This window comes from Cloeon dipterum, chromosome 2, assembly GCF_949628265.1.
Source record: "Cloeon dipterum chromosome 2, ieCloDipt1.1, whole genome shotgun sequence".
In the NCBI taxonomy this organism is placed as follows: Eukaryota; Metazoa; Arthropoda; class Insecta; order Ephemeroptera; family Baetidae; genus Cloeon; species Cloeon dipterum.
Window position 1 is genome coordinate 3063194 of NC_088787.1, and position 13654 is coordinate 3076847.

Sequence of the window (13654 nt, forward strand, 5' to 3'; positions counted from 1 at the left end):
CGCCCACAGCCATTTAGGCAGGCAAAAGTCAAACTATCGGTTACAAGGTCAGCTCTCTCTTTCACTTATTCGATTAATAAAACAAAAATTAAAAATCGGGCACACGGAAACCATCGTTTTGAAATTTTCTCCGTTATCAGAGAGTGGCTGAATGATTTAATTTAATTCAAAATAATTACTTCCAACCTTTCCTACTTCATTTTAAAATACTGAACAAATCTAAAAATGGATCAAAATCGCTAAATAATGATCGGTAATATTTAGAAAAGCTCGTGAATTAAAAGAAAAAAAGAGAAACTCACCGCGCATAAGGGGGCCTCCGCCGACTCCGCTTGTCGCTCGCTGTACAGTGTGTGCTGCTGTGCTGCGCCGCGCCGAGTGTGTGGATTCGCCTCACGCGAGTTAGACTTTTTCAATATGACGTCATCTCTCCATCAGCTGTGCTCGGCTATTTTACGCATCATTTCCTCCAAACCAACTTGGGTTAGTCGCAAGTTTATTGCAAGAAGATGCATGCTGCCTTATAATTGTTTTCCTCAACACATTTTTACATGGCTTTATTGGTATTGAATAGTCAAATTAAATCGTTTGATATTTTGAAAATTCTAAAATTTAATTGTTTCCTTGTGAAAAGAAAAAGCATTTCCTTCGCAGTGTTACAATTTTATTTATTTTTATCTAGCACGTAAAAGATACAAAAGTTTGCATATTACAGGATGACTGCAATAATATTACATACCAATTTAAATCTATTCTATAAAAAAGGAATGCGACATAATATAACCAATTCGAACAAAGTAAAGTAATAAGTGCTATCATCCAAACTTGGAACTATTTCTCGTTCTAGAGTTTTAAACATGAATCGTGTTTCTTTATTTAAGCCCCATGATCGAGCAGTTCTTTCACTAAACTATTGCCAAACCAAGAATTTAATTTTTTGGCGTAGTACAATGCCGTTTTTTTACTATTGTCTTGTGTGTGTATGTCCACATTTTTTGACAGCAGCAATTCCGCCGCTCTGCAATTACCATTTTTGCAAGCAAGCAGCAGCGCTGTTTCTCCTTCATCGTTTGTGCAATTTAGATCGACTAGCCGTTCCGTCACGAGCCAAAAAATGACGTAATCATTCGAAGATTTAATAGCCAAATGCAAGGTTGTATCTCCGTTATTCAAGCGCAGTTTCATCAAATCACCGTTTATTTCATGGATGAACATAAACATGTATAAATCCCAAATCGCGTAGTGCAAAACATTTTTCCCTTCCTTGTCGGTCACACTAGGGTCTGCGCCTTTTTCAATTAACTTGCGCATTAAGTCCAAATCCCTACATTGAGCGGCGTAGTGCAGAGCGGTCCTTCCCTCTAGGTCTACCGTGTTGATTTCAACATCTTCAGCTGATAGAAGCTGCTTAGCGAATTTCCAACTCGTTTTTTTGCACGCCAAAAGCAGTGCAGTTTCGTTCAAATTGTTTTTCGCGTTCGAATCGACTTCATTCTGCTCCTCGAGCCAGGAAAAGAGGGAATCACTAACGATATAATGTTTTGCGGCCGAATGCAAAATTGTGTTTCCGTTTATCAACTTTGCTCTCGCCAAGTCCCTGTTTTCCTCAAAGATGAATTCAAAAATATGTGTGTGAAGTGCATGGTGCAAAGTATTTTTTCCTTTTTTGTCCGTCAACTTAATGTCTGCTCCTTTCTCTATCAACTCTCGCACGATATCCAAATCCCTACATTGAGCGGCGTAGTGCAGAGCGGTCCTTCCCTCTAGATCTACCGTGTTGATTTCAACATCTTCAGCTAGTAGCAGCTGCTTAGCAAATTTCCAACTTCTTTTTTTGCAAGCCAACAGCAGTGCAGTTTCGTTCAAATTATTTTTCGCATTTAAATCGACTTCATTCAGCTCCTTGAGCCAGGAAAAGAGGGAATCACTAACGATATCATGTTTTGCGGCAGAATGCAAAATTGTGTTTCCGTTTATCAACTTTGCTCTCGCCAAGTCCCTGTTTTTCTCAAAAATGAAGTCAAAAATATTTTTGCGACGTGAATGGTGCAAAGCATGTTTTCCTTTGTTGTCTGTCAACTTTGTGTCTGCTCCATTCTCTATCAACTCTCGCACGATATCCAAATTTGATGATTTTGCGGCGTAGTGCAGAGCCGTTTTTCCCTTTTCGTCTTGTATGTTGACATCGACGTTTTTGCACAGCAGAAAGCTGACGATTTCCCATCTAAATTTCTTGGAAGCCAGTATGAGCAATGTTTCGCCCAAGTTATTTCTCGCATTCAAATCAACGCAATTCTGATCCACAAGCCAATGGATTACGTCGTCGTTTGAAATTTCCTCCAGTCTAACCGTGATTTCATTTTTACACTCGATTGCATGGTGCAACACATTCTCTCCATCGTTGTCTGATATAGTCAAACTTGCCCCGTGTTCTACAAGATTTTGCACCAGATGCAATCGTTTAATTGAGTTGGCAGCTGCGTGATGTAGAGCGGTTTTGCCTTTATCTCCTCTCTGATTGACGTCAGCTACCTTTTTTAACAAGCAGTCAACAGTTTGCAGACATCCTTTTGCACTTGCAATGTGAAGAGCAGTTTCTCCCTTGTCATTCGTAGCGTTGACGTCAGCTCCAAGTTCTACGAGTTTCTCCACAAACTTGAAATTTCCCTTCTCTGCGGCAACCTGCATCGGCGTCGAGCCTGTTTTGTCTCTGATGTTCAGATCGCCACCCAGATTTTTCCAAATTTGTAGAGCTTCGTTGTCATTCCATTCCGCAGCCAAATGCAAATGTGACCGTCCCTCTAAATTCTTGAAACCAAGGTCGATTACCTTCTTCAGTAAATATGTGACGCATCGCAAGTTTCTGTCAACAGCGATGGAGAAAGCTGTTCTTCCTTCCTTGTCCACTGCTTTCGCGTCAACTTCTGCTTGCTCAATCAGGACACATAAAAATTTGTTGATTTGAAATCTATCACGCCGGAAAACTCTTTCGAGAATAATATCCAGTTTGGTTTGGTCACTTCCGGTTTTCTTTTCACGGTGACAACTTTGGAGAAATATATGCAGGCCGGTTTGGTCATTTCTGGTTTTCTCTTTGACAAGTTGTTTATCCGTGCTGAGCAACAGTTGGATTATTTCAATACTTTTGTCTCTCTGGTTCTTGCAGGCAAAGTGAAAGGAGTTCCATCCGCTATTGTCCTTTTCTCTAACGTTTGCTCCAGAATTAATCAACTTGCGAACGAGTTCCAAAATACCATATTCCGATGCGCAGTGAATGGCAGTCTTTCCCCTGTCGTCTTTTTTGTTGACCTCATTTTGAAGCATCAGAAAGAAGTCGGCGTACTTATTTTCCACCTTTGACCAATCTTTCGAATCTCCACTCGGAATCAAAGTGGTCACATCGGCACCTGCTTCGTTCACAATCCACTGACACAATTTCCAATTTTCTCTCTTTGCTGCCAAGTGAAGAGGACTTTCAGCTGATTGAATTTTGAGGCTTATCAAATTGGGACACTTTTCTAACAAATATTTCGCGACGTCTGTGTGACCACTTTCTACAGCACATTTGTAAGCTCTCCAATCTTCGAACTCTGTCCTTGCCCTGATCTTATCCTCCAACAAAAACTTGACCAATTCAAGGTGACCGAATATGGCAGATACTTCTAATAGGGATTCATCTCTGATTTCTCTGGCTCCATGTTTGAAGAGAACTTTCACACATTTGATGGATCCACACCTGCAAGAAGAGCGAAGAAGGTCTTCATTCAAAGTATAACGTCCATTGGTTGCTTCTGTTTGAACTGTATTTTGAAGAAGAAAATCAAGAATTTCATCGTGTCCTCTAACAGCTGCTGAGATCATAGGATCAATGGACTCAATCATCATTAGCAATTTTTTAAACTTCTCATCCTTAAACTTATTTAAGAAGAGAATTGCGTTGTATTTTGCCGCTTTTCGCACTAAGACAGGTAAACTTTCAAGCACCTGATCTTCGCCTTCGAAAAAATCCATTTCAATCAAATGAGCTGCGATTTCGTCGGCGCTCTTAACTGCACGCTCCAAAGTGTTCAAATTCCTCGAATAGCAAATGTGACCAACTTTTGTTTCATCAAAAGTCATGAAAGGTTTCAGCATGGAGAAAATGTTTCTCAAGCCCTCTTCAGCAACTTTTTCCAGGAACCCATCTGGATTTAATCTTGCTACGTCTAGAAATGCTTGTCTATGCACTTTTATCTTCTCTTCATTGCGCAATATTGTGCAATAGTACAAATCAACAAACTTCCAACACTGGCTAAGATTGTACTTGTCGAACAAGCCAGACTCCAACTTGCAATTTTCCTCAATATCGTGTACAATTTTTTGGGCTGCAAGAAACTCGGCGAAGGTTTGATGAATGAAAGTGAGCTTGTCATTTTCAAAGGTGGCAACTCCATAGCCGTTAACTCTTTCCAGTCTTTCTTTTGTCTCACACGTAGGTCGAAAACTTATCGAATCAAACGCTGTTGTTTCAAGAAGCTCCATTGCAGAATCCAACTCATTTCCGAATTTTTTGTGGTTTGGGTCAAGTCCATTTCTTTCTATCAAACACATTTCCACCTTAAGCTCCACAATCTGCTTGTAAACATCATGCAAGTTGCTCTTGCCTTCGCTCCGAGCAACCAATGAGAGGTGCAAGGGGTTTTGCAGAATATCCTTCGACGGAAAATTGGCAAGGAATGTTTGGCACTGCTTTCTACTTTTCTTGGTTTCCAATTGCAATAATACGATTTGTTGTTCTTTGTTCAATGGCCTGATTTCTGCTGAGACCACATTTTCCACAGCTTCTTCAATCATTTTTGCTTCATGGGGTCTCGTTCCAATCCAAACGGGAATCGATCTTTGTTTCAAAGCTTTGATCAATGTCATTATATTTCCTTGATATTTTGAGTCGATCTCGTCGAAACCGTCAAGAAAAACGACGCAATTTCTGCTTTCAATCCATTTCTTAACTTCTTCTTTGACTGGATTGTGCGTAGCTCCTGCGAGGAACTCAATTTCGTCTATTCCTCTCTTCGATATCAATTTGTTAGAGATGCTCGCGAGGGATATGCGCAGTATTTTCTGTTGAATATTTAGTAACCCGAGTTGGAAAGCAATTTCTCTAAGAACAGTCGTTTTTCCTGCACCAGCAACAGAACGCAAGACCCAGATACGGTTACCTTTCAAAGCTTTTTCCAAAATCGTGTCAAAGGACAACACTTTTTCACTATCAAACTCTGGCAAACCCTTGACTAAGAAGTGAGGCTTGAGGAAAGATCTTGGAAAATCCGGAAAGTCGAGTTTGAAGTGCAAAGTCGAGTTGAGCAGAGCCCGTTCTTTCGATTCTGAAATTAAAAGTTTTTCGACCAATTCTTGCAGGCTTTTTCCTTCCTTTAGCTCTCGGCCTTTGAAGATTTCGATCAGCAATTGAAGTTTGTCTGAGGAATGGAATCTTTGTCAATAACTGATTTTAAAAATTAAATAAACTCTTACTACCTTTGTTTTGCAAAACTAGGACAAGCCAACCACTGTGGTTCGTTGAAGTTACTTCGAAATTCTTCGGCCATGAAATCTAATTAACAAAATGGACTTTAGAAGAAAAATAACTATTTTTATTTTAAATTGCATTGACTAGACTGATAGATCAATTAAATCCTAGTTCCCGATTTTCAAGCTATTGAATATCTTCTTAATAATCTTACTTTCATAGAGCCGCCTGCGTCGGTTTTTGTTGCCTCCTGGTCAACTAGGATAAATATTTTGGGCTTTCCGATCCACTTGTCATTGTTTGGCCCGATAAAATTACGCAGGATCTCAGTTATTGCAATGTCCTCATCACCAAATCGGCAGCAAACTTCTCTCGTATCTTCTTTTTCACTTAATTTTGCAATAATAAATGTAAAAACGCAGCCGACGTCAGGTTCCAGCTCAGATACTGTGAACAATTGATTTCAATCAAAGCAATCATCGATATCGTCTTTTTTAACACTGACCTTCCTTGTAGTACAGCTCCAGAGATGATTCGCTCAGCATCCTCTCGCTAATTTCGAATTGGAGGTTTCCTGAGAGGGCTTTTCTAATTTCATTCACGGTGTCATTTGGCTCCGAGAATAAAAGGAACGCTCGGCGGTGTCTCACGTTTGCTCCTGAGTCTGATTTCCAAGGGAAAAACTCAGAATCTACTTTCACTCTTGAAACATCACCAGAGGAGCAGGAGTTAGAAGAAACCAAGCTGCTTCTGCAAAATAAAAAATTCAATATTTTCATCCAGTAATATATTTTATTTGCTTACTTTGCAAAGAAAAATCTTCGATTTAATGCAAACATTTTAACCTCTGGGGTTTGACTGATGTAGACTCCTTCCTTTACGTTGTAGTTGTCCTTCAAATTGTTGTGGATTTGGTTCTGGATTGAGGTAAGGACGTTTAAAAGGGACTCGTCTTTCTCCAGGGTGTCCAGGACCTTGCAAGCTTCTCGGATAAATGCCGTTCCGGACACTCCACGGATTGCTCTAGTAGCTACGAATTTTTAAGTATGATTGAATTTACTAGGTTTTTGTTTTTCATGATCACTCACTTTCCACAGTTGAGTAAAAGACAACTAAGTTGCGCATCTCTGGTTGATAGGTAATGCGACAAGAATTTTTGTTGTCAAACTTTTCTTGGTTGGCACTGTAAATTGTGTCAAAAAATTCCCCTCGGCATGGCTGTAGGAAGTTTTAATTATTATTTATTAAAGTTGAAGAATAAAATTACCCCAAAGTTGATGATTTTCAAGCAGTCTTCAAAGAGCGTCAGATTTTTCAAAGAGTCGAAAATGTCGGTCGTGGAGAAGGAAATGAATTTGTCCGAATCCTCACTCTCGTAATGGTCGGTGAATATTTCTCCATCTATATTGCCGTGGGATAGAATGTAAAGCACGAAAACTGAAGGAACGTCGTCTGAGAAAATTAATATAGTTATTAAGATCTAGATCATGAACTTGTGAAAGTGTCACCTTCGGAGCTAAAAAAACGTAAAAGCTTTTTCTGGTCTGCGAGGAGTCCAAGCAACACCTCTCTTTTTGGTGATGAAATACTGCGAAAATTGCACTTGCGGTTCTCTTTAAAGGTCTTTTGTAGTTTTTTCACGTCCTCAGCGTCTCCGTCCCGAATTAAATTTTTGTTTCTCGCGTTTTCGAAGTCATAGTGGATGACAAGGACGCAAACGCTTTGAACAAACAAAAATGTAAATTTTCCTACATAAATTCAGTCGGATCGTTACTTTTTGGCATTTTCCTTCACGTTTTGATCATTCCCAGGTGAAAGGAAATGGCCAAGATCAGCTTCACCCTCAGTTCGGCCTAATGCCTCACCTATAAAAAGTAGACCATCGTTCAAGGACCCAATTTCGAACTGATCCGTAATAGTTAACAAAAATAAATGTAACCTACCTTTCTCCACTATGTCTTCTAAGGTCTCTTCCATTGCAGTCTGGAAAAAACAGCCCGAGTTGATTAGCTGTTTTCCTGAACGATTTCCCATACTTCCTTTAAAATAATTTTAAATATAGACTATTGGAATATATTGCAATGTAAAATATTCGCTACGCTATAACAATTATTTCAACTTTTTTTGCATTCATCTGTACTTCAACAATCGGTTAATTACTGCGCCGCGCGACAAGGGGCTGCCCGGCTGACCACGACCTCAGACCTTTGATCCTTCAGGCGCCTGTCACCCTGCGGGCGTATGTCCGTCGAGACGATCGTGCCGCACACGCGTTTGTACTCGTGTCCTTGCCATTTGGCATGAATCATGTTGAAAATCCCCCAAAAAATCCCGAGCGGGTGCGTTTTGAATGCGTCAAAATGGTTCTGAATAAACTATTAAATTTGAAAAAAGTCATTGTGGCACCTCACTGCGTGTGCACGTTGCAGCTCTCCGCGAGTGCGAAATCCGCACACTGAGGAACACACCTGAGGAAGAACCAAAAATAAGCGACTGCGCTTGCAAAACCGCGTAAAAGCAGTCCTCGGCTGACGCGCGACCACAGGAAGGTCAGTAACAAGCGAGATTTCAAAACACCATCTCCGTGAATCGTCAAATGTGCTCGAAACTACAGAAAAAGAAATAAATACGATCCGCGGACAGGATATCAAGTCTGGGGAACCTTGGATAATGATAATGGTCGTCGATCGTCAGGGCATCAGAGATTAAAGTGGACAAAAGACCTATCCGATGAGGGGACTATTCGACTAACTTTGAGCTATCATCCCTTCACCCTTTTAGTTAAAAGAAAAAAACAAGGTGACCTCTGTCCCTGTAGGAAGATCTAAAATTTCTTAAAAATAAAAAATTAACATGGCGTATAGGCTCACTTTCAACAACTCTCGGTTCTGAAAAACCACGTAATTTGTAAAAAAGAGTCGTTCGGGCTTCGGGCGCCACACGGCGCTGAACCTCGCAGCACCGCAGAGTGCGCAGCACTACAAAGTGCTTCGCCGCGCTGCTGAAAATCGCTTCGCTGCAGAGCGCTCCTCCGCACACGCACAGCGAAAATTAGAGAAAGTGTTAGCAGCGCCGCGTGACGACGCAGAGTGCTTCGACTGTGAAAAGTCGGGAAAATGAGCTCGACGGCGGAAAAGACGAAGAGGCAGCTTGAGGGGAGAACCCCCCATGTAAAGTGGACCCCCCGCCACCCCTTGCCATGCCCTCAAAACCCCCCAAAAAGTACCTAAAGTGCCAAGGGCAACGCGGGCATGTATACACTATGCCGTCGATTTTAATTTTATTTCATTGTGAGTTGATGCGCTATTGATTTTACAACTTGTTTGCTATGTGTAGTTCAATTGATTTCGTATGTATAACAAGTTTGGGCCCCCAATAGGCACCAAGCGCCGAATAATTAGGTCACGAGCGCGAAATATGGGACCAAATGCAAGCCGGCGACACCAAAGCTTTTGGGACAGCCTCGTTTGCCACTGTGCACCGGCACTGCGTCGCTCGGTAACCCTAAGACCCCGCGGCCCGCTCGCCCAGGCAAGGCCCCCACGTTGGGTCTGACCCATTCTTGGTAATCTTTATCATTATTTTTCGGCATTATTTATTGTATTTCTCTCAAACGTATAATTGCTTAGAGTTTAAATTTTGATTTTTCTACGCTCCAAATTTCCACTGGTTCCGCCTTTTCCGGTGTCCTCAACCACCAATGAGAGAGTGGCGGGTTGTTTGAAACGACCGTTACGGTTTGGCGTCACTACGCTGCCGCTTGTTCTCTCTTCTCTCTTGGCGTCTGAACGTTGCAGAGATCGAACGTGTTCTACAGTAATTGTAAAAGTCAAATTCTCTTTAATTGTTTAGTGCCGCGATTAGTTGTTTCCACCCAAGCGAATCTTTACTCTTCCTAGACTACCGATTTCCCCAGTAAAGTAAATAAGCCCTAATTGTAAGTGACAGGTCAGCACACCCGTGCGCCATTGCGTTATACGTTTGGATGAAAAATTCTTCGCTGCACAGCGCTTCGCCGCAAAAATGAGCGTCGGCACCGCCAATACCGCGTAGAAGCAACCCTAAGGTTTCGCGACCTGAGGAAGTTCGTTGACAGGCGAAAGTTGAAAAATGTCGCCAAGTATGTCCAAATAAATTGGAAACGTCGAAACTGCAGAAAAACCATTAAAATTCAGCCTGGCAAAGGATTTCAGGTTGCGGCACCCTGAGAAAGGTCGTATGGGCAAGCCTGGTCGAAGCCCTTCGTGACCCCTGTTTAATGAGTGGTCGTGATTGACTCTCTGACGAACAGTCGAATTTTCACAAAATTAAATCCATTTTCGGCGGCACACAGAACGCCTTTTGCTGCACACACACACACACACACACACACTCGTGTCCAAAACCCAAAAAACTGCATAAAATCAATATAAATTGAGATCTAAGCGTCATTCGACTTCCTCATGGCCCGAGACAGATTGAGCTAAAAATATTTGAAGCCTTTAAAAAACATGTCAGCTTTCCCAGAGAGTTGGGACCACCTCAGGGTGCAGGGCAATTTTTCAACGGTAAAAATCGCCAAGTTTCGGTACTCGCAGCCCCCACGCGGGGGCCCAATGGGCCCCAGGGCCTCGAAACCCGAGATTCGGTTAGTACTCGCTGAGACAAAGCTAAGGGTGTGCGGAAATCTAAAATCGAGCCCATAGGGCCCGAGTTATTAAAGTGCCAATTTTCACCCTGAGCACCTTTCGTCAGGATTGGCGTCGACCCTGGGTAAAAATTCAAACAAGGACCACGATCATCGATGCACAATTTATCTGGAAGTATATTAAGACGAAATTCGACCCGATCGGACCAAAATCATGGCATGCATTCTTTTTGGCGCACGGGGTGGAATTATGTTCGCGCCTCTCATAAGGGTAACATTGGAAATTAAAATTATCGACCAGTCTCTTGGTAGAGCTTCGATTGGGATTATCCAAACCTCCTTTCTAAGGGTACCGCGACCTGAGATCATTTCCCAGGCTGGATTTAAATGCTTTTTCTGCAGTGTCGAGTTTATTTGGACATACTTGCCGATGATTTTTCACCCTCGCCGTCAGGTCACGTGACCTGCCGACTGCTTTTACGAGGTTTTGACAGAACCGACGCTCATTTTTTACGGTGAAGCATTTTGCAGCGGCACATGGGGTTGCAAAGCGCAGTAGCGAACGGGAAGGCGAAGCGCTGCGCTCTGCGGAGCTGCGAGGTACGGCGCCGCGTTTTTTAAGTTACTCACAGGCTCTTTCTTCAAATTACGCCGATTATTCAGAACCGCATTATGGAAAGTCAGCGCACGCAACGATAAATTTTGGTTTTTAAGCAATTTACCAATTGCTTACTTAGGGGGGGGGGGCACCTCGGTCTAATAATTCGACGGGACGAGGGATAATCGGTCACGACGTAAATGGCAGAGAGTTCATGCCAAACGTTTGGGTATCGCGGCAACAGTGAGGTAAGAGGAGGGAATATTGGCCGGCCACGCGTGCAGGGAGGCAGGAAAAAGTCTAAATATCGGTTTCAAGGTCGGAACAAACATAATTAATAATAAAAAGATATGTAACATAAAAATCGGGCGTTTAAACACGAAAATCCCATCGTTTTTGAATTGTCCTCGTTATCAGAGAGTCATTAATTTAATTAAAAATAATCATATTTACACTTCTTCCTGCTTAATTTTATTTGATGTTGTTCCTTATAAAAAAATGCGTGAACATTGCAAGAAAAGAAAGCAACTCACCGCGCGGGGGTGCGCATCTGCCGACTCCGCTTATCACTCGCTGTGTGAACAGCTGTGCTGTGCCGCGCCGAGTGTGTGCACCCGGTGCCTCCGCTTATCGCTGTGCCGCACCTAGGGTAAGTGATCCGCCTCGCGCGAGTTAGACTTTTTCAAGGTGACATCATCACCCCGCCGACAATGAGTGCTCTCCTTCAACTGTGCAGACACAAAGAATCATTATCAATGCTCAAACATGGGTTTTGGTGTTAGAAATGATGGCAAAAATAGAAAATTTTATTGCTGAAATTAATAAAAAATGTTTCCCTTATAAAGAGTGAAAAGGCTGAAAATAAAAATATATTTCGCCGCAATTTAACTAATCACTAATCAATATTTACTAAAGTGGTAAAAAAAAGGCAAATTGGGGTTGGTGGGGTAGGAAATCACCCCGAAAACTCATTGGCTCTCTAGAGCAGGTAGATACGAAGTTTTTCGAAAAATGGACAAGATGCTACGTTACAACTCGGAATATGTTTTTATACAGAGCAGAGTTCATGCCAAACGTCGGATGTACAGAAAATAGCAGCCTGGCCAAGCGTACAGCCAGTTAGAGAGCCAAAAGAATAACTATCGCGGTTACAAGCTTAAAGTCAGCTAGGTCTCTCTTTCTCTTAGATTTGAAAAAGAAAAAAATCAGGTCTATAAACACGAAAACCCATCGTTATAGAGTTTTCCTTGTTATCGGAGAGTGGTTCAATGACATAATTTAATCAAAATATAATTATTTCCTACACTTCCGGCTTATTTTTCATTTTAAATGACTAAAAAATATAAAAAAGCGTCGAAATTGCTAAATAATTGACAGTAATCATTTGAAAACGGCGTGAATTAGAAGAAAAGAGAGCAACTCACCGCGCAGACGATGTGCATCCGCCGCCTCCGCTTAACACTTTGCCGCGCTGAATTTGTAGATTCGCCTCACTCACGCGAGGTGTTAGACTTTTTCAAGGTGACACTTCTTATCTCCCCGCCGAGTGATCTCCCTTTGATCGACTTTTATCTCCATCATTTGCTCCAAAAAGCAACTCTAGACTAAAAAACGTTTTATTTATTTTAAGCTAAAGTGTTGGTTTTTTAATAAGGAATTGCGGTCCTGAGCCGTTATTTTTAATGCAATTACAATGAAAATACGCTTTAAAATTGTTTTTGGACAGGATTAGAAACATCATTAGCTGCTCATTACGGTTGCTTTAGTGTAGCTTTCACAGAAGCTAGGTGAAGTATACTCTTGGGGTGACTTTAATGGTGGGAATTGGGGTCTTTAAAATAATTAAGTTCTAAAATATTAAATCATCGCCATCACACGTTAAATTTGAGTGACTCTAACAATTAATGTAGCCCTTATCTAATCATCGCTTCTGTGCTGGCTTTGGGCGATGACATCACCATGAGAATTGACTCACATCTCTCCGTCCGTCTTATCGGGTGCTTTCGTGTTTGTGCAATGGCGGTGCTCCTCGCTCTCATGCCGATCGCGCCGCTCGCTGGAAAAACGGACGCGGAGGGAGGCAACTCTGAAGAATCCTGCTCAATATATATAAAACTATTCTGGCAGTGGTGGTCATCAATTCGTTGGCCTCAGATGGGCAAACTCGTCGGTTTGGAGAGATAGGGAATCGGCCAAAGAGCCGTACTAAAAAGCCAAAAATCCGCTATGAGCCGTCTGGCACCTTTATTAATTCTGACAAGGATAGTGAGTTGCGTCGGAGTTCGGGTTCATGCGTCAGCAACGGTGTCCTCTGATCTGCTCCTGTCGTGGTCCTCAGGTGGAAAAGGCGGTCGTGCCTCTGTCTGACTGCTGCAAGGCCGCGTGCGTGCTTTCTGCAACAGTGAATTAACGGAGGTGAGCGGAGTTAAGACTTCTTCAGGTCGAGCGTCTATTTAAGACCAGCCGGGTACCGGGCTGGTCCTGAATAAAGATTCCTACCTGAGTGTAGTGCTCAGGTTTGTTCCTTCTGCTCTAGGTCGTCGGCTGCACCACATGTCAGGTCCCGAGCACTTCTGCGAACAGAAAAGCACAGTTGATCAGGCTGTCTTTAAAGCCGGGAAGGTTAACACTCACAGGGAGTGACTGATGCAGGTGTATTCCCTCCTCACTCGAAGCTAGGTTCTTTCCAAGATCCGCTTGCCGCAGGAGTCGCCTTAACGGTCGCACTGGTCTGCAGGGGGCTCGTCTCAGAAAGTCTGTTCTCCGAGATCTCCTGTGTGGAAGAGCAAGAAGGTTGAATACGAGTGAGCTCGACTCCTTTTGCCAGCCGTACCTAGGTGTATATGAGATCGTCGCTCGGTCGAGCTCTCAGGGAAGAAACGTCCTGGGCCAAGTCGAAAGCACAGCAGTCGAGAGGTCTGGA

The 13654-nt window shown here is 42.5% G+C and overlaps 1 protein-coding gene and 1 long non-coding RNA gene across 2 annotated transcripts; both read right to left on the minus strand.

Annotated features, from left to right (window-relative positions):
• Positions 1-764: 764 nt before the first annotated feature.
• LOC135937349 (uncharacterized) lies at positions 765-7815 on the minus strand. The gene is made up of 9 exons (XM_065480497.1): positions 7699-7815; positions 7450-7489; positions 6774-6958; positions 6595-6724; positions 6311-6536; positions 6012-6256; positions 5721-5953; positions 5515-5590; positions 765-5456 (listed from the first exon to the last, which is right to left on the minus strand). The coding sequence occupies exons 1-9, from the start codon at positions 7813-7815 to the stop codon at positions 877-879; spliced, it is 5832 nt and encodes a 1943-aa protein (XP_065336569.1). The 3' UTR covers positions 765-876.
• Positions 7816-13041: 5226 nt separating this feature from the next.
• Positions 13042-13545, minus strand: LOC135937017 (uncharacterized). Its single transcript, XR_010574420.1, has 3 exons — positions 13366-13545; positions 13231-13304; positions 13042-13124 (listed from the first exon to the last, which is right to left on the minus strand). It is a non-coding gene; the product is annotated as an uncharacterized LOC135937017 (long non-coding RNA).
• Positions 13546-13654: the final 109 nt, after the last annotated feature.

Excerpts from the sequence above, each read along its gene's own strand:
- LOC135937349 (XM_065480497.1), bottom strand. The coding sequence starts at position 7,815 with ATGATTCATGCCAAATGGCAAGGACACGAGTACAAACGCGTGTGCGGC. Across the intron at positions 7,490-7,698 it reads ATCAAAGGTCTGAGGTCGTG|ACTGCAATGGAAGAGACCTT; the intron begins GTCAGCCGGGCA and ends TGTTTTTTCCAG. Across the intron at positions 5,457-5,514 it reads CCTAGTTTTGCAAAACAAAG|ACAAACTTCAATTGCTGATC; the intron begins GTAGTAAGAGTT and ends TCCATTCCTCAG.